General features: G+C 53.7%; 6 protein-coding genes across 6 annotated transcripts; 4 read left to right on the top strand and 2 right to left on the bottom strand.

Moving 5' to 3' along the window:
• Positions 1 to 2,670: 2,670 nt before the first annotated feature.
• LRP88_02513 (uncharacterized protein) lies at positions 2,671 to 4,638 on the top strand (the record flags this gene model as incomplete). The annotated part of the gene is made up of 3 exons (XM_083239161.1): positions 2,671 to 2,803; positions 2,866 to 2,883; positions 2,963 to 4,638. The coding sequence occupies 3 exons, from the start codon at positions 2,671 to 2,673 to the stop codon at positions 4,636 to 4,638; spliced, it is 1,827 nt and encodes a 608-aa protein (XP_083104291.1).
• A 534-nt stretch (positions 4,639 to 5,172) lies between these two features.
• Positions 5,173 to 6,528, bottom strand: LRP88_02514 (glycosyltransferase domain-containing protein; the record flags this gene model as incomplete). Its single annotated transcript, XM_083239162.1, has 1 exon — positions 5,173 to 6,528. One exon carries the CDS (start codon positions 6,526 to 6,528, stop codon positions 5,173 to 5,175), a length of 1,356 nt encoding a protein of 451 aa, XP_083104292.1.
• Positions 6,529 to 7,803: 1,275 nt separating this feature from the next.
• Positions 7,804 to 9,072, top strand: LRP88_02515 (batten's disease protein Cln3; the record flags this gene model as incomplete). Its single annotated transcript, XM_083239163.1, has 1 exon — positions 7,804 to 9,072. The coding sequence occupies one exon, from the start codon at positions 7,804 to 7,806 to the stop codon at positions 9,070 to 9,072; it is 1,269 nt and encodes a 422-aa protein (XP_083104293.1).
• Positions 9,073 to 9,364: 292 nt separating this feature from the next.
• Positions 9,365 to 10,626, top strand: LRP88_02516 (Zn(II)2Cys6 transcription factor domain-containing protein; the record flags this gene model as incomplete). Its single annotated transcript, XM_083239164.1, has 2 exons — positions 9,365 to 9,436; positions 9,499 to 10,626. The coding sequence occupies 2 exons, from the start codon at positions 9,365 to 9,367 to the stop codon at positions 10,624 to 10,626; spliced, it is 1,200 nt and encodes a 399-aa protein (XP_083104294.1).
• Positions 10,627 to 14,306: 3,680 nt separating this feature from the next.
• LRP88_02517 (uncharacterized protein) lies at positions 14,307 to 15,658 on the bottom strand (the record flags this gene model as incomplete). The annotated part of the gene is made up of 4 exons (XM_083239165.1): positions 14,307 to 14,782; positions 14,851 to 14,915; positions 14,965 to 15,452; positions 15,509 to 15,658. 4 exons carry the CDS (start codon positions 15,656 to 15,658, stop codon positions 14,307 to 14,309), a joined length of 1,179 nt encoding a protein of 392 aa, XP_083104295.1.
• A 1,996-nt stretch (positions 15,659 to 17,654) lies between these two features.
• LRP88_02518 (transcription factor domain-containing protein) lies at positions 17,655 to 20,738 on the top strand (the record flags this gene model as incomplete). The annotated part of the gene is made up of 2 exons (XM_083239166.1): positions 17,655 to 17,778; positions 17,836 to 20,738. The coding sequence occupies 2 exons, from the start codon at positions 17,655 to 17,657 to the stop codon at positions 20,736 to 20,738; spliced, it is 3,027 nt and encodes a 1,008-aa protein (XP_083104296.1).
• Positions 20,739 to 21,413: the final 675 nt, after the last annotated feature.

Here is a 21,413-nt window from a genome sequence, read left to right on the forward strand (position 1 = left end):
TCCCCGGCCGCCCGTTGTGCCCCAGCGCTGCCCTGCAGAACGAACCCTGTAGAGCGGCCTGTCGCTCCCTTGATTGGGATTTTCAGGACATTTGATGTCCGGGGCGTTTGTGCAGGGAGCTGAAATGCCATTTCCCAGGTCGAGGGGACGACGTGATGTTCTGGGCAGTGTTGGTCCCCAAGTTATAGTGGTTGCCCTTGCTGAATGCCCTGGAGCTTCAGGGGACTCTCTCATCAACCTCTAACCACCCTCCAGGACCTCTATGGATCTCATTACCCACAGGCCGTTTGCTTCATTGCTTTTCCTTCGTCATCCCCTCATCCATGTTCCCTCCAGTTGCTTACCCCTTGCTCCACGCCCCTAGGCGGCTTCAAGTAAAGCATGTCTTGTGGTAGTCCTTCTGAGGGCATATTCCTTTTTCCTCTCCTCAGCGCTGAGGCCCTTGTCATTTATCACATTCCCTGCGGTCCTCACCTTGCTTCTCCCGTCTGAGGATCAAGCTTGATAGGGTCCTGGATAGCTTTTTCCGTATTCCAAGGCCCCATCCGTGGATCCGTCAGCTCCATCTGTTCGAAAAATTCTGACAAACTTTGACAGCAGCAGGCGAGTTGTGACAGAATCGTGTACAAAGACGTGGCGGATCGAGGACAAGAGGTCATCGGCCGCCCTGCAGCGCATCGAAAGTGTATCTGGCTTCGGCACGGCAAGAAAGTGACATCGTCTCTCGCGGCTCATTGCTCTCTGCCCCCAGACGGTACGGTACGGGTACGATACGGGTACGGTACCTGCAATGGCTGCCATGCGGACGCTCAGGGAGCCATGTGGCATCGGTGTGTTTGCGAAATAGATGACCATCCGTGGGGTGCTGTGCATGCCGGGGCTGTTGTCCTCGTCGACGACCTGGAAACGCTTGACCTCTGCATCCGTCACCGCGCCTGGCGACGAGGACATCCGCCTGCGCTCTGATCCTCGTGGTCTCCCTGCTTACGCTGTACGCACCTAATGGCTTTTCGGACGCTACCTGCTGCTGTCTCGGTTGCTCGCAGGGCTCTGGAGTGTCCTGCTTCTGCTCGCAGTCCAAGGCCGAGACCTGACCCCGATGACGACGAGAGTTCAACTCGCATGCCAGTCTCTCGTTTCAGCCACGGCACCATGGCAGCCTCGATGCCCACGGGACGAAGACGCGGCTCGTGATCGCATCTGGCCTTGGAGTTGCAGACGGGACACTTGAGTGCTTACCAAGGCACCAGAGCGTCACGGTCGTAAGTGGCCGGACGAGGTTTCACAGACAGTGATTGTGTGCTCGAACCATATCACCCCCAGAGGCTGCGCCAGGCAGGACGCCTCTCAATTTCAGTGACGCGAAACGGCGGGTGGCTCGTCTCCTGTCTTTCTCAGGGTTCCCTCATTAAACCTCGCGCATATCCAACTTGTGCGGCCCGTGTCGATTTCGGGGCTAGTTGACGGATTTGGGCTATGGAGCGCTTGTCTGGGTGCGGAATGGAATCCATTCTGCCCACAATGCCCTTACGCACACACACACGCTCAAGGTTCCAGGTTCCCGCCCTTGTGGGCGGTGGACTACGAGATGCAGATGCAAATGCAGGCAGCTTGGCACGGGTATGACAGTTCCCAGTGCTGGACAGGTCACCAACACGGCTCCAGCGGTACACACTCTGCTGCACCTGTATCATCTGTACGTTCGCGGCATTTGCCTGCTTGAGTTCCTTGTGAAAGCCGGAGCTTGATTGCTCGGTGGAGCCGGCCGGAGATATCTTGCACAGCAGCCTTCATACATCAGAAACCCAGACATGGAAGTATCTCTGTGCTTCGATAGAGAAGATGATCTCCCTTAAACATTCCCCTTTAGCGTCTGTCTCCCTTGCCTCTCTTTTCCGTCTTGCTGCTCTCATCGAGGATCAGGAGCTTCCAAACCTTCCAATCGAGAAGAGTCCAGGCCCGCTGGAGCTCTGATCCTTGTTGGCCTGGGGCCCGGGACCTGTTTTGCTTTTGGAGAGCGAGAGGAGAGCCCATCATTGTTTTGCTTTTTCGCGGTGCAACCATCTCCTCCCCGGCAGCGCCACTCGACTTCTCACCTCATTCCTCTTGTCAGGCAGGTCAGGGCGCGTCGTTAGTTACATTATTTGCTCTCGTCTCCCTCCGTATCACGTCTTCTCTTGTCCCGGCTCTGCCATGTGCGACAGACCCCGCCCCGTTCTCTGCCCAGTGCGGCCCCGTCCCTGGAGATTTACATGGCTGAGCGACATAAGCATCCATTCTTCCTCCCTTGAGCCCTGTCCTGTCTGTTCCTGTCCTTCAGTTGTCTTGCCTTGTCTTGCCTTGTCTTGCCCTCTAGCTCTGTGCCCACTCATAGATCCACCCTTCCTGCTGCCATCGCTCCGCGCTGGTCGTTGAGTTCCAGACCCGGTTCAGTCATATAACTCGCCGTGTCCTTTGGCAACTCTTTTACCCCCGAGTGTGAGGTTCAAGAGTCCATGCCAGAGTTGTGTCTTTGACCGCCGTTGAGTTGAATCAGCCTCCATGTCTGTGCTCGATTCCAAGATTCCAGTCGCCGTCTACTTATACAGACAAGACGCAGCTCTGTCCCACGATCACTCGCGCCGGGCAATCTCATCACGGGCCTCTGCGAAACGACGATCCGTCTCGAGAATGACCGGCCTACTACCGCTTGCCTTGCCCAATTCACGCTCTAATACTCCCAGCCCTGTGCCTGACGAGGGTGCCGACGACAATATGGACGGCTGCTTCCCGGAGATGTTGGCCAGAGACTTGGAGATGTCGAGTGCAGTTTTCGCAGCCAAGAACATGACTGCCGGTTCACCATCAATGGCTATCTTTTACCAGGAGAAACAAGACAACAAGGCACCCTGCCCAGGCCGAATTCTTACATCCCCGTATCAGTCCGGACCAGTACGAATACAAACTCTCGGCTCGATCGAAGAACGACAATCGATGGTGTCCTTTATCGAACAACGCGGATATGGCTCCGAGGAGACTGGTTCAGATGTTGAGTCTCTGCCTGCCTCTGAGTCTTCTGGAGGCATGGAGGTTCCTTCAATTCGACTACGCGAGCAATCTATCGTTACAGCGGCTACATCCCTTACATCAGCCAGTGGAAGCGCTCCATCACCCAAGGATCTACTCTCACTGGACCGAGCGCATGAATACAGCTGGATTGATATTGACTCGGACGATGACGACGACGAAGATGAGATTGAGGTGCAAGAAGAGCCTACCGTTGAGGATCAATCAGTTGCTCTATCTCCACGACCACCAACACCCCCAAGCACAGAGACGACATTTGACATAACAGTTATGATGAAAGATATCGACCAACCACCAAGACAGCAACTACACCAGACCAGCCCTAGTGGCAACAGTCCTCAATCCTGGCACCAACGTCAGACTTCCATCAAGTCTATGGAAGCCCCAATGATACCCCCGAGGAGAGCCTCCTTGTCACAAGCCACAACCCCCCTGGATACCACTTATAGACCCAAGACGCCCTCCTTCAATTCGCGGATAAGCACCGAGAGTCACCAGCAACAACAGTCACCATGCTATACCCAGCGTTTCCGCGACGAGACTGACAGCAACACCATCCTCCTCAAGTCAGACTTTGGCTCCATTGAACTAGAGATCGAGGAAGACAGCTATATGGACGATTACACCCCCAACTACCCTCCAGCACTGTCTCGACCAGACACTATTTACATACAAGAAACACCACCCCCATCTCCACTTCCTACAGTCGAGTCGTGGCTGGACGGCTCAAACCCACCTTGTCTACCCCAAATACCAGTCGACGATCTAGCAAAGGCCGTTCCATTGCCGCCAGATATTATCGAGACGCTAAGGGTGTCGATCGCCTGCTTCCCAGAGACGATGCTCCTCTCGTCTAGTCTCACCATCGAGACGATCCGGACATACTCCAAAAAGGTACGGCATCCTTCGACAGACATCTGGAACGAGTCCCCGGTCGACCCGGCAGCCCCGGGGCCCCGGAGGTCTATTTGGAAAAAGGTTGTCTCGCATGGGCGCGAGTCGATCGGTACCAGGCGCCACCGGTTACACATGTACGAAGATGGCGCTCACCAAGACGCTGTGGCGTCTCCGGCACCCTGGGCATCGCTGAGACACGTCTTTGGCGGGTGCTCGGATTACATATGCGACGCCCTGTATGCCCACATTGTCGCCTACAACTACGTGTCGCGCGTTCCTCGAAACCAGCCCACCTCGCAGCGCGCGTCGACGTCCTACTCGAAACACCAGAGCGAGGACATCCCCAAGAAGGCTGCTACACTTCTCGGGCTGAGTGCGCCACAGACGCATCTGACACCCAATGTTGGGCGCTTTGCAAAGAAGTTTAGCACGCCGCTCACGGCCATGGGCTTTGGCAAGGATGAAGTTCCCTCGACTACGGCGCAGGACAATGCCACGCGGAACATCGAGTCCGGTTTGCTACGGTGTATCTCGCGCCTAGTTGCAACAGCCAAGATGATGGCTGAAGAGGGTAGTGGAGAGGACAGGTTGGTGGATGTTGAACCACAAGAGGTTGACATGATCTTTGTGAGGAGCCTCTGCGAGATTGTGAGGATTTCTGAGGAAGCAACTTAGAGACTTTACGGGCAACGATCCTTTCTGATTTATGGTGTTTTACTGGGATGGCGATTGTGATTCTATACCCTCATTGGCAACATCGGGATCTTTTCCTTTTAGTCTGTAATGACTCTAGATAATGCAGTAATGTCGACTCCGAACAGACAACAACTCTTTCTTGGCAACTCTAGCGAATGTGACGTCTGATCGCCCAAAAAGGCCCGACCCTTTAAACAATAGTGTCTGGACCTAAATTTGGATTTCCCCAGCTTTGGGGGCTCATGCGCGATGGTGGAGGAGGCTTTTTGTTAGCGTTTCGTTGAGAGATGGTCCATCGAGGTTAATTGATCCTGTAGACGCCGATGATTATCGGATGTTTCCTTGATTACATATCGTTGTTTGATGTTGTGTTGTTTGACGTTGTGTTGTTTTATGTGGTGTCGTTCGTGTCACTCAAAGAGGTCATGAGGATCTCATCTGGGGTATTGCAAGGAGGGAAAGATGCTTGTTGTCATGATTATACATTAATAATTCCTGTTGGTTAATGCTATCTCAAACGTGTAGAGGACCCTTTTCGTCTCCAAACAGCTCGTCATACCACATCTTCCCGCTGGCCTTGCTCTGACACACGCCGTCCCACGCGATGGGGACAAACCTCTCACCTGGAGGATTGTGGGGGCTAAACACTCTCGCCGTCTTGTGATGCCCATCAGCCAGATACACAATTCCGTCTGCTACCTCTGCCAGCGGCCGCCCTGACTCGTCTGTGTCGGGCTTCAGGCGCTGGACGATAAGGTCTCGAAGCTGCGGGTAGTACCACATATTGTCCCACCAGGTACGTAGTCGTAGACCTTTGAGTCCGTTGACGTAGGCGTTGTGGTGGATGCCCACGGGAGTGACGCCGAAGAAGAAGTCGGTGTATAACGGCACCGAGCCCCAGTTTGTCCCGGAGAGGATCTTGTCCGGGCTGCGGCGTAGCTCCGGGGGTGGGCCGTTGATGCGCGGGGGACCGGGGACCCCGGCCCTTTCGGACTCGGAGGTGACATTGGCGGCGTCGGAGAGATTGACAAAGTAGCCGTCCTCTTCGGCGGAGCAGGTGGGCGGGGCCGTGGTAAAGTTGTAATCGAGGCCGATACCAAACTCGAAGCGTTGGCCGAGCAAGGCAGCGTCGGCGATGCTCCGGACGGCGGCGTCGAGGGATATCTTGTCGTCGTGGGCGATAGAGCCGTTCCATGAGGAAGCGAGATGTCTCACCCACTCACGCCATATCTCCTGGTCTCCAATAACCTCTCCTATGAGCGCCTGGTCACTCCAGAGCTGACGGCCGTTCATGGCGACGCGATCAATCTTTTCCTTGCACCGGCGGAGGGCATCTCGCAACGCTCCCATAGATCCCATGATGAGACCACTGTTTACACATCTCGGGCGCACCTTTTTGTACTTTCTTGCAGGATCAAACGACCACGGTATCACATCTGTGCCCTCACCGTACATGTCCTTGGGCATCGGTGACTCGGGCCAATGCTCGTACCGCGGATCGGAGCCCGAGTAGCTGTCAGGGAAGCAGTCCTTTGCCGTCGTGACAATGATATCCTGACGAGGAGGCGGGATGGGAAAGTCTGCAAAAGCTGCCCATTCTTTGCGCACGCGAGCATCAGCTTCGCGGTTAAGCTGGTGGTAGCGCTCGAGAAGCACAGAAGGCGGGAGCTGAAACCACATGTCGTAGGCGTCGACGAGGATAGCGACGTCATCCACACTCGCGCCATCTTCGAGAAGGGCATCGATACCGCCCAGAAGACTCTCTAGCTTGGCGATGTGACTACCAGCAAAGTGCCAGGAAGGTCGGTTGTACTCGCGACCCCAATTTAGCAGGGTGGGCATGGGGTAGCCCAGAGCGACGGCAGACATGATGGTCTTGCAAAGGTTAATGTGAGGTGAGTCTGCGGGCATAAAAAGGCGTAGACGTCGTGAAGAGCTGGGCTTTGTGCTTTGAGGAGGCACTATGAGGCCATCGAGGTCGGCACGCGAGAGCGTTTCGGAGGAGGTCCGGCCGGGTATGACATGATCAAGATGTGAGGTGAACTGGATGAACTCATTAGCAAGATGTCGCCAAGAAACAAGTGGTTCTTACCAAGGCTACGTAGGAGGTCCAAGAGAGGAGGAGAAAGGTCAGAATGACAAGAGCCCATCTCCTCACCGGCTGCGACATGACTCTAGAAATACACAAAGACGAGCCTCGCAGGGCAAAAACCGGCGACGCGGACTGACTCGAAGGGAACGCGGCGTCCTCGGGGTCAGCGTCAGGGAATCTTCTCATCCTGGAGGCTGAGCGGCCTGAGATGGAAGACGACGAAGCCATTTGGAGGGCATCACTGGAAGGAGCGAGGGAGGAAGCATCAGGTAAATGTCGGGGATAGCATCATGGGGACGGATGATCTGCAGCGGCGGATCAAAGGATGGATCTAAGCCGGCAATTCATGTGTGCTATCGTTATTTAATGTGTAACACAAGGGCGTCCAAACGCGCCTAATCTCCAGGGTTCTCGTCCAGAATTGACCACTATCATGACCGCCTTGGACTCCATGGTCGATATCGTCCTTGGCACGAGGTTGTAGTACTGAGGGAGGCTATCTCCACCGCCAGCTTGAGACCATGAGACCCAACATCTTTGAGATTTCCCCCTCGAAATTCATCTCTGTCCAATCATTCGACACCGTGACAGCCAGAGCCCAAGAGTCGAGGCCCAGGCACGGCCCCACGTGGGAGGGCGGGTCATGATGACAGGCTGTGCCAGGGGGTGGACGAGATGGGGATTCGCTCCGTCGTAGATGCGACTTGGGAGGTGGTAGCATTTGATTGAGAGCAGTCGTCGTCATGTCTAAGCGGCGTTTTTTATCGCCCGTGATCGGCCGGAGCAGATACAGAGGAGGGCACTGTAGCTAAATAGGTGCTTGCCTGGCTAAATCGGGAGAGCTGTGCGGTGCGGTGCGGTGCGTTTCGTAAGGGAGATTAATTTGGAAACTTGTTCGTATTCACTCAATTCATCTTCCTCGCTTGTGCCTGGTTCTTTGACCCAAAGCTAAATGTTTTGTTTGTCTCTTTTTATTAACCCTCCATGACCCTATTCTCAGACTACCATCTCACTGCATTCTTTTGTGCTGGTTGTCGGCATCGCTTGTCGTGATGGCTTACAAGGCCAGAGGAGGCTTCTGCGGCACAACGCTGCCAACATATCTAGGCTTTGCCATCCTCGGTACGTCCTGCACATGCCATCAACGGCTATTTCTAACGTTCAAAGGCTTCGTCAATGCGATTGTGCCGTTTGTCGTCCACTCGGCAAACTACCTCATCATCCCATACCCGCGCTGGATCGTCCTCCTCATCGAGACCATCCCAGCCCTCATCACCAAACTGGTGATTCCTCACGTCCTCCACCATGTGCCCTACTGGATGCGCCCTCTTACCGTCGGCGCCGGCTGGATCACCGTCGCCATCGTGACCAAGAGCACACCGCCAAACATCGCCCCTCCGATCCGCATCTTCACCTCAGCCCTCGCGTCCGTGTCGGCCGCCGCCATGGAGGTTTCGTTCCTCGGCATGATGCGCTACTACGGCCGCGCAGGTCTCGCTGGATGGGGAGCCGGTGTTGGCGCTGGCGCTGTGTTTTGCGCCGTTCTTCCATTTGTTCTCACGGTCTGGATGGAGTCGTTTCTACGCGATTTCATCGACTGTATCTATGCGCTCACGGGCGCCATGCTTGTCGCTTTCTTTGTCGTCTTGCCTGGAGCACCAGTGAATTATCCCGAGGCGCGACAGGATCACGGCAAGGCGCATGTTGAAGATGGACCGACTCTAGCGATGCAGGATCCGGTTGAGGAGCTTTCACGTGCTCTGAGCACGACGAACCGAGTCAACCTCACAAAGGCCATGGTTCGACCTTTCATGGTTCCTCTATTCACGGCGTTTGCGTTACAAACACTTGCGTACCCTGGCATTTCTCGGGCACTGCCGCTTCCTTCGTCAACTGGGTCCTTCTTCTCGTATTTCACAAGCTACGCCCTCGCTTTCCAAATCGGTAGTTTCATCGCCCGAACTCACACCCCGCTGCTACGGCCCGAGAGCACCAGGGTTGCCTTTACAGCTCTGAGCGTTGTTACTACAGTATTCCTCATCAATGCGACACTGCTCGTCTTTTCAGCACCTGTACCCGTGGCACTGCTGGCCTTCAGCGCTGGTCTCGGGGGAGGAGCCGTCTACATGATTGTCATGGGCAAAGTTTTGGACGAGAAGTCGCTCGAACCTGGAATCAACCAGGAGTTTAGTCTCCAGGTCGTAGGAGCCGGTGAGACGGCTGGCGTTATTGTTGGTGGACTGCTGGGTACAATGCTAGAGGCTGTCTTGTGTGGAGGAGGTTTTGCGACAAAAGAGAGGTGGTGCCACACCAGCCGATGAATCGGAATAGAAGCCTTGGAATAGAAATATAGAAAATAATTAACAAGAATTAGTTCAATGCTTGTTGCAAATTGGCGACGCTTGGATGAGACGGCATCTCGCTGCTGCACAGCCTCAAGCACAGCCACAGTAACTCAACTGCGTGTTTAGGCAACTCCATGCTTGACATCTTGAACCCTGACTTGCATCAATCCACTTGCCAGCTTGTGAGCTAGGTCTCGTGCCCCATCATTATCCTTCCTAGAATTGGCAAGGCTTCAATTGAGGGGTCTAGCTATTGTACTTGAGCATTATGCTGATGAAGCGGAGAACTCACAACAAGTCTCGGCATGGTTGTCGCAATTGCAAAAAGAGACATGTCAAAGTGAGTAATTCCAAGACAACTCAACTCACATCCATCTGCAAATTAACTAACCTATCTTCCAGTGCGATGAGCAAGGCCCTCCTTGCACAAACTGTGCAGCTCGTGGTCTCGAGGGCTGCTCATACCTCCCAGATCCCCCCTCTCAGCTACCCGCAACAGAGACCCGACGACGTCTCGAGCTCGAGCTGATGCACCGCTGGTCCACGCGCACCTTCATGAGTCTCGTCTGCATCCCCGAGGACATCAAGTGGCTGCAAGGTGACATGCCAATCTGGGCTCTCAAGAACGAGTACCTCCTACACGGCATGTTTGCCTTTGTAGCGCTCGAAATAGGCCTTTGCGGCGACGCCGTCATGGATGAGGATCCTGTCGTCTACGTCAAGTTGGCGTTGGAGTACTACGACAAGGCGAGCAGGGCTTTTCGCGCGCAGCTCGAGAATGTGACGCCAGAGAATGCGCAAAAGATGTTCATGTTCTCCTTTCTGGCCGTGGGGGTCAACATGGCACTCGCCCAGTGCGAAGGCATGATTGCGTTTGAGCAGAACATCCTGGAGCGCATGGTTGCGCTATGGGAACTACTGATGGGTAACGCTTCTATCGCTGATAAGTACTATGACGTCCTCATCTCGGGTGCCCTGTCACAGTCTACAGAGGCCATCCTGATTCGGACGTCACAGCAGACTCAGACGCCGGCGTCCTTGCCGAGTGAGACCGAAGCTGCACTCGAACGGCTATCGGCCATCATCGAAAAGGCCATTCAACCACGAGGGGGTGAGAGCAGTGACCCAGAGGCTCACACAGAGGACGCCGTCCGCACCCGCATATACCGGTCTAGCTTCACAGCAATCAAGAAATGCTTCGAGGTGGACTCCAAGGATCTGTACAAGGGGGCGGCCATCGGGTTCCCTGCCATGGCAGGCCGCGAGTTTGGCCCGGCCCTCAAGAAGTCGGACCCCGTGGCCATGTTCCTCATGATGCACTGGGGGGTGCAACTGCACGCCCTGGGAAAGCTGGCGTGGTGGGTGGGCTCCTTCGGGCAGAAGATGGTGCGCGAGCTGTCGGGGATGCTGTGGGAGTCAGACCTAGGGGCCGACACACCAGGGTGGAGGGAGAACATCACCTGGGCCAGGATCGAGGTTGAGCTGATACCGCTGGGGGGTGTGACGCCTGAGGAGGAGGTTCGGGAGTAGTTGCAATCTTGTTTTTGAGGCATGTGTTGGCGTATAGTGCATCACCACTCACACTTGTTTGCTAGATGGATGAATATACCCCCCTCCAACAGCGTCAATTACGTAGTGTCATGGCCTCCGGGCTTGGATGAATCCATAGGCGTGTGCTTCTCCTGATGCCGCCTGCAGGAGTCTGGTCCTGGCGGGCTAGGTGCAAGGTGCGTGATCATTCTCGGCCCATCTGACAAAGGGGGTGTAAGAATTCATACCTCGACATGGCCAATCAAGGCACAAAGATGCTAAATGCCTCGAGTAGGGCCAGCGGAGGCAACCGTCGGCTAATGAGGCCTTCCTTTGGTCGTGGTTGACTTCAACCGGTCCTTTCAGGAGTGCTGCAAGCCCATGTCCACCTGTCTCCTTGGCGCCGCTCCCTTGCGGCAAAGGAATTTGGTGAGCCGTGACCACTCTCACAGAAATTCAACTCAGTTCTCTTGCTCTGTAAGAAGTGTTACTCTCGGGATGGCTGAGAGTTTCCATACCGTTGACGGGACAGCTGAATAGGGGGTCGCAGTCGCCCACTTGCGGATACGTACGGTAGAGGTAACCACTGCTGCGGGTTGTAATGCCCTTTATTTAGGGCATCCTGGCGAAATATTTCCCACAATAAGAGATTGGGTATGAAGACAATGAATAAAGGTAATGGTGAGGTCCGTGGCTGGTGATATCGAACCAGTCCGCTCAACCTCAAGGACTCGGGAGGATACAGTCCAAGAAACTAAAGATGATGTTTAATGCTTTAGAATGGCCTTTTTATGCTTTTTCCAGTCCTCAAGACGAGAGCAGTCATTCATACATCCAAAGGGTCAAACTCCACTAACGCAACTTGTGCCTCGTCGGCCTCCCCGAACATGATGGCTGTGAATTGCAAGTGACCACTTTCGATCAAGCAATCAGGATTGAATATCAAGAAGATAAGTTGCCCCGTTCTGCTGATGGCGATGGCACCTTCAGCCTTGGGACTCAGCCTCCCTTGGAGAGTGAGGCACCTGCAGATCCGAACGCCGATCATCTCGTAGGTTTTCCTAGAAGGGAAGTTGGTCAGATGACACAGAAAGGGGAACTCAAAGGTGGCAAATTCTAGTTAGGCGTTCTTCTCTTTTAGTGGACTTTAGAACCAGTGGCAAAGGGGTTGAGAGTTTCTAGAAGGAAATGGTGGCGAAAAGGAGGTCGATCTCTTGGTCAAAAAGGCTCCATTTCACTCAACCCTCTTTGTACAAAACAATCAAAAGGAAATCGCATGTAGTAGTTCCACACGAGGATTTTCATAGGGTATATAGATGGATTAGAGAGATAGCAACCTTTAATACCTACGAGGTGCACTGCACTGCTTGCTTCGATTTGAAAAGCTCGCGGGAAACCTCACATCGAGACAAGCCAAGCCTTCAGTCCCATTCCACGAAATCTAAAACCGCAATGCCATTTTGTTCATCTTAACGCAGTTAATCTGAGGCTACTTATGAAAGATAAAGGCAACTCTTGCCACTTGCATGCATGAGCATGGCGCAGAAACGGCACGATGAACCCAAGTGACCACAAGGCTCAGCTGAGGGAGACTCGGACTTGGCGAGTAGTGGCTGTGTTGTCAGGTTAGGCAACTTTCCCATCCACAGAGATAGAAATACCATTGATCTAATTAACTCTGGACACCGTAGATGTTAGTTGGAGCGATAGGAGGTGTGAACTACAGGATATCATTTGTTGAGGCAGTGCTTTAGATCTGAGTAAGCTTCACAACTCTGACCCCGACAAGAGCATTGAGAGGCAATCCAATTACCAAGAGTAGAAAAATGAACCGAAGAACTGTCCTCATGATGCTTTTTTATGTGAATATCCTTTCATCAGTCGGTGAGCCTGTCGACAAACAGAATGTCAACACAAGAGTCCGAAACTCATCGGTAGTCGTAAGGCTTACTCCCGCTGTCAGCTGTAATAAGCGTCTGACAGTCTGCAACACTTGGTTCTTACTAGCCAGGCACCTCGAAATGGGGGCATTCCAGAAATATCTGGTCTTGTCTCGCGTGGTGTTTGGCCGAGAGTCGTCCAACATCAGCACAATGTTACAGCTTGACAGGGTTTGCTGCTGTTTCAGAGGAATTTCATGTGGTCTTGTCCGATTTTTCAAAAGAAGCAATACTATCTATACTTTTGTTCATGTTACTAATGTGTGAAGGGGTAATCACAGACACATTGCTTATCCACATGCAAGGCAGGAGTTGCCTTGGCTGGCAGCAGCTGAACTGACTGGTTCGCATCTCTCACAGCTGCCATACACCACTCACTTGGTTTTCTCCCCTAGCGTTCTGTCGCCAGCATTGCTGCACTGTATAGTAATCTGGCTACACAATAACTCCAACACCTCACCGCAAAGTGCAACCCATGGCCCCATTATGAGCATCCAGTGTGACGTGGTCCCGCTCAGGGCAATGCCCGAAAGACATCGGAACCTGTTTTTTTCAACTAACCCCTCCCCATCTTTCTTTTGATGCCATCTTCAAAATGTGACGAGCTGCATGCCTAGCTGAGGTCCCATGCGGGGTGACATGGACAGAGTTTGAAAATCAAGGTCAAGCTTTTCTAGTTGCCGGCCCTCGCATCCTAGATGGTCGAGGTGACGCGGCTGTACGAGTCGGACGAGGTTGACAAGTGACAGCTTCCTTATTCAGAATATTAATACCTTGGGATACCATGATCGACGTCTTGTTTCTAAGTATATCGTTCCTTGTGATTACCCATCGAGATGGACACTCTCATTAGGCTGTCCCTTAAAATTCAATGGTGGGCCAGCAAGGCTGACTTGGCCGAGTAAACATTCCAGAGGAAACGTTGGAGTGGAAAAAAGCAATGCGTAGGACCGTCAGCGTGGACAAATACGAACAGGATTTGAGTCAATTCCAAGAATGCGGTCGGTTTCTCGAAGGCATCGCGTCAATCAATGTCTCGTCTCGCCCAGTGAAAGGCGGAAGGAAGCGCAGACGCGGGAGGATCATCAATTGTGCAGATAAGCTTGTCGGCTTGGCACCAGCCTGCCACTAACTGCATATGGTCTTATGCGCCGCCCCCATGCCCCTTTTACTGCTAGGGACGAACGCCTGCTACGTTGTATCGTGCGGCCTGAGAGGCTCAGTCTTGGAAACTGGGGAGAGAATCGGGTCCGGGAGATTGGTGGGTGGGCGAATGAATATCTTGATACATCTCACTCCCCTCCTCTTCAGCCTCGCTCTTCGGCTCTTTTCCAACACGAGTATTCAGCCTGACAAGAGGTTATCCCTTCTCTCGCGGGCCGAACCACGCAGACCCATCACGGCTGGTTTGACGACCTGTTGTGCCGCGTGTCCCCCATGTGAGCTTACCGCCGGTAGAGACAGAGGGCGGATGGGACTGCGACATGTGCAGTTGTTGGCCCACCGTGCCCTGCATCCTGCAGCCGACTAGGCCTTAAACAAGAGCTTGAATGCCTCAATCTGGGACCTCCCGGGTCCCCGAGGCCTTGACGTCACAGGCACCATTTGTGTGTTGACCCGGCACGACACACGACACCTCTGTTGAGGGGTCCTTGGCTGAGGAGGATAAAATGGCGGCGATGGCCTCTCTCTCTGTGATGTTGTGAACAAGCAGAAACAAGATTCATTCGTTAGTTATACTTAGATTCGATCCTCCTGGACCTGAAAAGTCGTCACCTTGACGATACGTTGTGGATCACCACTCAACCCTTTGTTGTGTTGCTGCCCCATCCCCGTCAACTCCTCCTCGCTCTCGTTCTCCACACTCGTCCTCGTCCCCCAGACAGACTTTTCCTGCCCCGGCCTGTCGAAATGGCTCCTCCCAGCGTAAGCTGCCTCGCCGTCTCGCCCGTGGCGATCCAGATCGTCCTCCCGTGTGAATGTGGTGAGGCTAAAAAGGCTGCGATGCCTATTCCCGCTGCCGTCGGTGCCCTTTGACTTGAATCCCCCCGATGCAATGGGCTGATCCGTGTCCTGCAAGACAGACGGGCCCGATGTCGATATGCCAAGCTTGTGGCCGAGTAATCGAAGCAAAGGTCGTAAAGTCGCAAGGCTGCCGGCAGTGACGGCGAGGCCTTGTTCCGTGGTGGACCAGATGGCGATGTCGACGGTTGCCCCTGGGAGGTGTTAGCAGAGAGATTTGCTTGGAGTTGTGATGGTGCAATGGAGTTTGGGAGATGCTTACAGAGGAAGTCTGGGCTTTTGAAATCTTTGACGAATGCGAAACGGACTACCACGGCTGAACTCGCCCTATACAATGTGAGTTGTTTATCCTGTGCTGGGATAAGGGGGTACCTACACGCAGGCCATAGCCATGATAGGAATGAGAGCAATCTTGGTCTTCTTGCCCATGTTGAGCTTCCACACGAGAAACATTGGTAGGATGGCGCATGTAAAGTCGGAAATGACACTACAAGCGCTGTATAGGTAGGTGAGGCCGATGATGACCTCGACGTTGATGCATGTGCCCTTCTGGTCCTTGTTCCAGAAGAAGGAGATGGGCTGGCACTGAAAGAGGGTGACAAAGAAGAAGACGACGCCAGTGCAGACGGTGATCATCATGACGCCGTAGATGATCCAGACGTCCATCTTTCGGACCGTGATTCGGAGGAGGAAGTAGCCGATGGATATTTTGGAGGCGATCATGCTGGTGCAGTACCATAGGTAGCACCACCACCAGAATTTCATTGCTTGCTTGATATCTTCGTGTTCCAGGTCTTTGTGGTGACGGCCGGTGCCATAGTGAACTCCAATGAGGGCGCAGATGACGAAAAGGAGGAATGAACACTGTCGATTGTCTAGGTCAATGGCTGGTCACACGGGACAGACGGGACGGGACTCACGAGAGCGGTACACATGCACCAGTCGTCAAAGCCAAAGTTCTTGACGAGGCGCACACGGACATAGCATCGTAGTAGTGTCGATATAACTGCAGCAGTCGCCAGCGTGTAGCATACTGCCTGAAGCTCAGGACCCCGGTTCTCGACGGCCATGGCTGATGCAGGACCCAACAAGTCGCAGGGGGATCATATGCATTCAATATGGGAATAAGGGAAACGAGTACAAAGGATTGAATGAGGAAGCGGAAAGGATTCAGAGCCCGGTAGGCCCGGGCCGGGGAAACTGGAGCGTCGCAGATATATCTACTCCAGAAGCTGGGGGGCCCCTTGATGATTAACTGATCTGACCCAAGGCGCTGGCTCTTGGGTCCGCCCGGCCCTTGTGCGGCGATTCAGATGGTCACCGAATCCACCGAATCGACGAACTCCTCCGATCTGCACTTCTTGGGCATCAAGAGGCGACAGACTATTTTGCGGAATTGCACGTCCCGGGACTGGCCTCGGTTGGGCATACAACCCCGAAGCCAAGCCCCTGCCGTCGCGTGGTGGCAGTATAGGCACCCCCTGACATTAGCCCCGAACTCAATAGTGCCTCGGGATGCGACTCTGAAAGGCGCCCTCGCGTGGGCGGGCTTACAGTGGCACAGGCACAGACAGGCACGCAACACGTGTGTGGAACCCGCTTGGAAGACGCCGCGACGGGTCGCGATGCTGTTCTGGGAAGTTTCTCCTTGCGACCGTCGGAGATTTCTCCACCTTGGCCCCTTTCCTGAGTCAACGAAAAAAACTTGAATCTTCTCGAACAACTTTAAGCAAACAAGTTGACGCCTTTGTCTCTCCTCGGCCGGGAAGGAAATCGGGACGCACAATGGCATGGCATCATGCGGGGACAGGACAGGCGACGCCCGCACCGCAGCTAGACAATTTAGCAGGTTCGGCAGTTGAAGCAAAAGGGCCTTGTCTCATAATCATCCATAATCATCTGACGGACTTGGTCAAGAGTGGACCTGCGCACTGACAGCTTGTCTACAGTAGATCGCCCTGAGTCCTCCAAGCGAGCGAGGATCACCTCCCGGGAGAGTGACTGACCCTTGCAGGACATGACTAGAGAAACTGACTAGAGACAGCATCGCCTACAATGCTTGACTCTTTTGCGTTGGATAGCATCGCATTGTTTGTGGGGAGAAGGCGATCACTGCTCGTTGCCCTTGTTGGATCGGAGCACAAGGCCCGAGAAATTCCCGATGTAATAGATTGTGAATTTATCCAGAGATAGGATCGTCAGCCTCACTGTGAGACGGAAGAAGCCGTTCTCCGTTCCTGTGCTACCGTAGTAAAGCACTTGGTTGCGGATAGTGCACTTCTGCCAAGCACGAGAGCGCGTGGTGGCCTGATTGGACAATTAGGGCCTGAATTGACGAATTGAAACCAGGACAAGGTATGTTTCACAAGCGTCGCGGAGTTTGACTCGCATTCTTGAGATTCTCCGCTACAGGGTCAGGTCGTGGCTCACTTGCGTGCAAGCGAGTGTGGGTTTGGTTACCAGAAGGGAGATTGTTCCGTGGGCGTTGAAGAATTTGAGCCACACTCTCTCTTCGCGAGACGGACTATAACAGACACAGGAACTCGTGTGTAAAAACAACATGATGTGAGGCAGCCACCGCGTCTGTATACCTGATTGGGACCGGTTAACGACATGGCTTTTTTAACCACTGCCGCCACTTATAGGCTCAATTAAGCCCACCAACAGACGTCTCTTGAAATGAGTGCCAAGGGGACTCGGGAGAATGACTGGTCAAATTGCTGCCGGCACGTTCGGCAAAAGCAAGTTACCTACCCTACACCTCGGCGCCATCCCCACATTCGGCCACTAAAATTGGAGAAGGCGGGGAAATTCGCGGGGATGACAGGCCACAACCAAAAAGTGAGCAGAGAGTGGTCAGCTGACCGAGGTTGGCTGCCCCCATAATCTTCAATCTGTCTTGAGATTGGATAGAGCCAACCCCCCGCTTTCAACGACGTCTCGACGACCTCGCTCACATACAGAACGCGCAGACGCTGCTCGCCTCAGCTCTACAGAGGCTTCAGGGACTCACTCGACCGTCGCAGCGCGTCGGGCCCTGGCCGCCGACCAAGGTCACGCGCCACCATGGCCTCATCACCCCCGCGTCATAAACGCCGCAAGGCCTCGTGCAAGGAGTTCCAGTGCAACCACGAAGGCTGCGGGAGGACGTACTCGCGAGCGGAGCATCTTCAGAGGCATCAGCTTAACCGTCAGTCATGGTTCTGCCCCGGTGAGGTGCGGTGGATCCCTTACTGACACGTCTTAGATTCACCCAAGGAGATCTACTACTGCGACTACCCGGGCTGCTCATTCACCTTTGTCAGGAAGGATCTCTACGCGCGCCACAAGCTGAGGCATGAGCGCCAGGTGCAGCAGTATGGGAATGGCCGGTTATCTCAACGCCCGCAGAGGGAGTTTTCAAAGGCGCCGAGGGAACGCGCTGAGAGGTACTCATTTAGCGAAGATGGATCTGCCTGGAGTGACACTCAAGACGAGGCGAGGGAAACGCCAGCAAATGAAAAGCAGCCTGCCAGGAACAGACACTCACTGGACGCAGGTGGTGTCGATCCGAGCTCTCAAAAGGCTGGTGTAGGAGGTTCGGCACAGCCGGAGTCGGCTCAGCAGAACGAGGCGGGTGAGGCCGCTGGTTACTTTGGGGATCAACGGCAACTTCAGAGCCGCGAATCTTCACCGGAAAAACAAGCTATAGGAACAGTTCCGTTCAGGATGGACCAGATGCCAGGCGCCGACATGTCAATACCTATGGCCAGTCCTGGGTTACCAGGCCGGCCAGAGCGCATGAGGAACCAGTCCTATGTCATGGCAAACGGAATGCCGACGTCGAGCACCGAGCAACTCATCGAAGAACAGCCTTTTGGACTATCGCCATCCAGCACCGACGAGTTTACCTCGTGGCTGTTCAACGGCCAGGGCTTGGCTTCGAATTACAATTTTGTACCTGGCGGCAACCTTGGGATGGCGGGATACTCAAACAACTTTGGTCAACTATGCCCGGATTACTCGCAGCCGGGAATGATGGGCGGATCCTATGTCGAACCCATGAATGGCCTCTGGTTCCAGTCAGAGCCTATGCCCATGGCCACGCCGATTGTGGATATTTCGCAGATCGGAAAGACTGGGCTTTCGGAGCATAAGCGACAATCTCTGCTCCAGTACATGATGCAGAGATTCAACGAGATTGGTTCACAGGGCAACAGATCGGCCGCGGATATCAAGAACGAGATTTTCGGCAGCGACAGCGACGCTGACTCCCATGTCCTCAGCCATCTCAACGTTCAACGATACATCAACTCGTACTGGGAAAACTTCCACGACCAGTTGCCCATCCTGCACCATCCAACGTTCATACCGGAGACGGCCCACGATTTCCTCTTGTTGGCCGTTCTGATCATGGGAGCTTCTATGCTTGAGAAGAAGGCTGCCTTGCCAGAGAACGCGGACAAAATTTCAAAATTCACCACCTTTGTCTCGTGGAATCTCCGCTGGCAAGTCTTTATGCACGCCGACTCTCATCCACCGGCCAAGCTCTGGGTCATTCAAACGCTTCTCATCCTCGAGGTGTATGAAAAGATGAACGCAACACGGGTTCTTCATGAGCGTGCTCACATTTACTTCCCCACGACGCTGTCCCTCATGCGCAGAGGAAGCGCCCTGACCGGCAAGCAGTCTTCTTACACCTCTCGAGTCCAAACTCCCATGGGCAGTCCGAAGCTTGGTCAGCCTAGGCTGTTCCCTGGACCTGATCGAAGAGGATTTGATTCCTCGCCTGAAAAGTGGTGGGATCATTGGATTGCTCAAGAAGCCACTCGACGGGCTGCTTTTGCTGCTTTCATCATCGACGCCACCCACGCCGCCTTGTTTGGGCACACACCCACCTTGGTGATCCACGAGATCAAACTTCCACTCCCCTGCGACAACACTCTTTGGTCTTCCGACTCACCGTCCGAGATTGGCTGTGTCGAATCGAGCTTACACGCAAACGGTGTAACACCAATAACCTTCCTCGATGGGCTCCAAAAGACTCTTAACGGCCAGAAAGTGCGGACGAGTTCCTTTGGCAGGATGGCCCTTCTTGCTGCATTGCTTTCTGTCACATGGCAGATGCACCAGCGAGACCTCGATCGGGGTACTCTCGGTACTGACACAATCCCGGGTGTTCAAGAACGATGGCGGCCAAAGTTGTTGCGGGCATTTGATTGGTGGAAAAAAGACTACGACGACGGTGTTGCTCATGTTCGACATGCGGCCTTTGACTGGCAGAGATTGGGTCTGAGCAGTAGAGGCGGAAGCGATGATGGTGATGCTATGGAAACTCTGGGGACGGTCCTCTACCACCTGGGCCACATTACCGTTTACATCAGCATGCCGGAGCTGTGCATCTTCGCCGGTGTTACGCAAATCCTTGGCCGTACTGTTTCGTCCGTGGACTGGAGGAGAACAGAGGCCAAGATCAAGGAATGGGTCGCCTCGCCTGGAGCCATTGGTGGCGTGTACCATGCCCTGCAGCTGATCAGGCTCATCCTGCTCCAGGAAGAGACCCCCAGGCGAAGCACCATGGGTGAATCAGGTGGCATGTCCTCCGTTTTCACCCCATCCCCTTATCCCAAGTACGATGCTGCACAGGACAACCTGCTCATTCGTGCCTGGGCTTTATACTACGCGTCCCTGGTGCTGTGGGCTTACGGATATGTGCAGGATGGAAACATCGAGCCGTTCCCCGACAACCTGCACTATCCATCTAGTACTCTGGCTGTACCACAAATGGCCACGGAGCCAAGCATGCAGTCATCGTCGAACCAAGGAACGACGCAAGCCAGCAATCCCAGTACCGATACGCCTCAAGGATCTCACTCTGAGCAACCATCCATGTCGATGAGTCCTGACTACGAGGCGCTGAAGCGTGATCGCCACGAGGACCTCCGGACTTATCTGCAGATCATGATTCCCCCGACAATTGATTCAATCAAGGCCTTTCACCTGCACCAGAACCAAGCTGGTGTGGTCGGCAACCGGAACAAGATCATTGGTCTTCTGAGCGTCGTCGACGATGCCTTGTCCAACACAAAGTGGGAGCTCTTGACTGAGGCGAGACACAGGTTGAAGATGGCAGCGTCTATGATGCAACAGCCTAGAGAACCGAGGATGTAAAAAAGGGTATGGAGTAATTTCGGTGAAAAAAGGCCTTGTAGTTGTGCGATGGACGTTTGATACCTTTTGAGAGATGTACAACAACAATAGGCAGCGGGAGGATTGGCTTATTCTTTCTTGTTTTATAGCGAAGTATGATTGCAGTATCAGTGATCACTGATTAGATGTATTTATTTCGATCAAGTACATAGGAAAAAATGGGTTTCTGTCTGTCTGACATGGTAATTGCTGACCTTGTCTTTGTGAGCACGTCACATCGGTTTCTCGGTATTGGCTCCGACCTCTCGGCGTAGTCCTCCGATGTCGCAATCAGCCGTTTTTCGTCTTCGAGAGCTGGTTGAGCCAGTAGAATTTCACTCTGCCACGCAATGCATCATTAAACTAATAATTGCTTTCTAAGCACCATGTTTATAGCTGTATAGTAAAGAAAACGCAATTATCACCTGTTTTGTACTCTGTCCGCAAAGTTGTTGTTGTCGAGTCTCACGGCAGTTGACGGCATAAGCGTGGTTTGCTTCGGCTAACGATAACTCCTACACATACATCGGCTTCGAGGCCGGTATTCAACTGGAAGAAAATAGTCAAACCAGCCTTGAAATGAATCACAAGATAAGATCGCCACCATGTGGATCATTAGATAGAGTTTGTAGGTCTCGAACCGGGTTCTATCCCGAC

The sequence above is a fragment of the Fusarium phalaenopsidis genome, assembly GCF_050370095.1.
Source record: "Fusarium phalaenopsidis strain FUZ10S chromosome Unknown contig_32286, whole genome shotgun sequence".
In the NCBI taxonomy this organism is placed as follows: Eukaryota; Fungi; Ascomycota; class Sordariomycetes; order Hypocreales; family Nectriaceae; genus Fusarium; species Fusarium phalaenopsidis.